The sequence below is a fragment of the Nelumbo lutea genome, chromosome 8 (genome assembly GCF_056320005.1).
Source record: "Nelumbo lutea isolate HS-2025 chromosome 8, American lotus-T2T, whole genome shotgun sequence".
In the NCBI taxonomy this organism is placed as follows: Eukaryota; Viridiplantae; Streptophyta; class Magnoliopsida; order Proteales; family Nelumbonaceae; genus Nelumbo; species Nelumbo lutea.
Window position 1 is genome coordinate 47,069,766 of NC_142691.1, and position 3,660 is coordinate 47,073,425.

Sequence of the window (3,660 nt, forward strand, 5' to 3'; positions counted from 1 at the left end):
AGGCAATACAACAGGGAGTCCTTACATGAATACTGGAAAAGCTTTAAGAAGTTATGTGCAAGCTGTCCCCATCACCAAATCAGTGAGCAACTACTTATTCAATATTTTTATGAAGGACTTCAACCTACTGATAGGAAAATGATCGATGCTGCTAGTGGAGGGGCCATAGAAGATAAAACTCCCAAGGCTGCAAGAAATCTGATTGCAAATATGGTGGCCAACTCTCAATAGTTTAGCTATAGACTCAACCCTCCAACAAGGCATGTTAACGAGGTAAACATCTCTTCCTTAGAACAACAAATTGCAAGTCTGACCTCTCTAGTCCGTCAAATGGTTGTAGGTAATATGGAAATGGTGAAGGCTTGGGGGATTTGTTCAGTAGTAGTGCATCCAACTGATATGTGCCCAACTCTTCAAGAGGAGCCCGTTGAGCAAGTAAATGCAGCAGGTGGTTTTCCGGGGCAACCACAGAAGAAGTATGATCCCTATTCGAGCACGTATAATTTGGGATGGAGGGATCACCCCAATCTCAGCTATGGAAACCCACAAAATCACCCAACTTTTCAGCCATATCAGCCGCACCCCCGTAGACAATAGCCAGCCCAAACTTCCAATTCAGGTATGTCCTTAGAGGATATTGTTAAATCTCTTGCCACTAACACCTTGTTATTTCAACAAGAGACGAAACAATTTCAGCAAGAGGCAAGGGCCAGTATCCAACATTTGGACAATCAGATGGACCAAAGGGCGATCGCAATTAGTCGGTTAGAGGCACAGTGTTCGGGGAAATTACCCTCTCAAATAGTTGTGAATCCAAAATAAAATGTAAGTGCAATAGTTTTGAGAAGTGGTAAAGAGGTGGACACTCTAGCTAGGGCAGCCCCCGCATTGTCAAATCAAGAAAAGGAGAAGGATATCACCCATCGATGGTAATGAAGTACCTAAGCGTAAGTTCCCACCTCTTTCTGATTATAAACTGGTACCTCCTTTTCCTAATGCTTTAGTGGGAACTAGGAAAGATGAGCAGTTCAAAGAATTTTATGAAACTTTTTGTAGATGCGAGACAAATACCCCCGTTTTTAATGCTCTTAAACAAATACCTCATTATGCTAAATTCTTGAAAGAGTTGTGCACACGTAAGAGGAAACAAAAACTAAAGACATGCGAAAAGGTGATAGTAGGGGAGAATGTTTCTGCAGTTATTCAAAAAAAACTCCCTACAAAGTGCAAGGATCCATGTATGTTCACTATCCCCTGCATGATAGGTAACATTAGAATTGAAAAGGCTATGCTAGACTTAGGAGCTTCTATTAATGTCAAGCCATATTCTATATATGCTTCATTGAAACTTGGACTTTTTAATAAAACTGGTGTTATGATTCAATTAGCTGATAGATCTAATGCCTATCCCAAGGGTGTAGTTGAGGATGTTCTTGTGAAAGTAAATGATTTGGTTTTTCCTGTTGATTTCTATGTGCTTGATATGGATAATGGTGATCAACCCACTCCTATTTTGCTAGGAAGACCACTTCTAAAGACATCCAAGACTAAGATAGATGTTCATAATGGCACACTCACCATGGAATTTGATGGTGAAATTGTTAAGTTTAATATTTATGATGCCATGAAATATCCTACTGATAATGATCCTATTTGTTCTGTTGATGCGATTGACTTTTAGGCACAGGAGGTCTTTGAAGTCTAAGGGAATGATGGATTAGAAGTTTCCATTAGTAAGTATCTTGAGAAGGAGGAACCAATGCTGAATGCTGCTTTGCAGGAAACTGTTGCAGCATTGGATAATTCTCTGGAGTTACCACAGTCAGGTAATGCTCCTAATATTATGTAGCCAATTTCTAATAGGAGACTTTTGCCCCCTGTTTTACAGGCCCCCATTCCAGAATTGAAGCCTCTCCCTAGTTACCTCAAGTACGTATTCCTTGGAGATGGAGAGACATTACTAGTGATCATCTCTAGTAGCCTTAGTGCACCACAAGAAGAGAAGTTTGTGCAAGTTCTTAAGGAACAGAAGATGGATATTGGTTGGACAATTGCAGATATCAAAGGAAGCAGCCCGTCAACATGCATGCATCACCTCTTATTTGAAGAGGAAGTAAAACCTTCCTATCAACCAAACGGAAGGCTGAACCCACCCATGATGGATGGAAGGGGAAAGCATCGGAAGTTGCAACCACAAGAGTTAGAGGATCGGGTTTATGATGCTTAAAAATAGGAAAGTTTTTTTTTTTCTTTTTCTTTTTGTTTTTTGCATTTCTAGTTTAGTTTTTCTACCATTTCTTTGCATTTCACCTCAAATCGTGGACAATGTAAGTTTTAAGTGTATGGGAGGGGATTTAGGTTACAATTTAGATTGTGTTTTAAATTTTGATTTAGGTTGTGTTTTTCTGCATTTATTCTAAAAAAAAAAAAAACTCAACCCTTTTGGAATCGATTGAAATAGTGTTCTAGGACAACTCTTGTGGACTTAGTAAAAAAATATGATTAGGGAATACGGGAATCACCTGAAGCCATCCCCTTTTTGAGCTAGTCCTAAATCCAGGTTTAAGTAAATAGGGTAAATATTTTACCATTGCTAGAATAGGTAGGACGAAGCATAAAATGCACCTACCAACCAAGCAACTCAACAGTAGGACGGAGCATAAAATGCACCTACTAGCCAACAATTCAAACAGTAGGATGGAGCATAAAATGCACCTACTGACCAAGTAATTCCAATAGTGAGATGGAGCATAAAATGCACTCACTTCCACCAAGGAGAGAAAAAGGAAAAAGAGAGTGGATAAAAAAAAAGAGAGATAAAAAAAATGTGTTTTCCCTAAGTAACTACCCAGTTTGTAGTAGCCAAAATCTGGATTGGTTAATGGATGAGTTGTGTATAACTTGGTCATGTCGATTTAACAGCTTGTAATAATTAACCTAGAATATTTTTGGAGAAAGATGAAAGAGAGTTGAGTTTAAGGATTGGTAGGATAGTTTGTTTGTTCTTGTTTTTGTTTTTGCTTAAATTTTGACTTGCCCGAGGATGGGCAAGGTTTAAGTGTGGGGGGATTTGATGAGAATGAAAAATATCATATTTTTCTCACTTAATATTTAGTCTTTTATATTTATTTTATGTGCAAATGCATTCATAATTCTCATATTTTGGTTTAAGGCACGAAATGAGGCGTTAGGTGAGAAACAAGGCTAATCGGGTCATTTTACACAATTTCGGTGCCGTGTGGTAGATTGAGCATATCTCTCTCATCTGGACTCCAATTAGATTATTCAAGATGCGTTGGAAAGAAAACAAAAAGTTTTACAACTTTCCTATTTTGAGTTGTAATAGATTCAAAATGCATCACGGTCAAAATCGGGCCCGAATTCTCTGCGACTACAACAGTGATGTGTTGAAGACAATCCTTAGCCTTGAAGCTTTCATCCGCCATTTCATAACTCTCCTACTCACACAAGAACATTGTTTTATCTTAGTTTTGAGTCTTTTATGGATAAGGGAGAATTGTAGATTGACCTAGAGAAATTTTAGGAGATAGAGGTAGGCTTCTTTTGGGGGAAAGTAGATAAGAGGAAAAAACCCTAAAGAGAAGAGGGAATTGGCAGAAAGAAAATCAAGAAAAGAATTAGATTTGGAGTAGCCAAACC

At 38.4% G+C, this 3,660-nt stretch overlaps 1 protein-coding gene across 1 annotated transcript; it reads left to right on the forward strand.

Moving 5' to 3' along the window:
• The first annotated feature begins 345 nt into the window (after nt 1-345).
• LOC148844009 (uncharacterized) lies at nt 346-1,681 on the forward strand. The gene is made up of 2 exons (XM_088959479.1): nt 346-497; nt 1,057-1,681. Exons 1-2 carry the CDS (start codon nt 346-348, stop codon nt 1,679-1,681), a joined length of 777 nt encoding a protein of 258 aa, XP_088815605.1.
• The last annotated feature ends 1,979 nt before the right edge of the window (nt 1,682-3,660 follow it).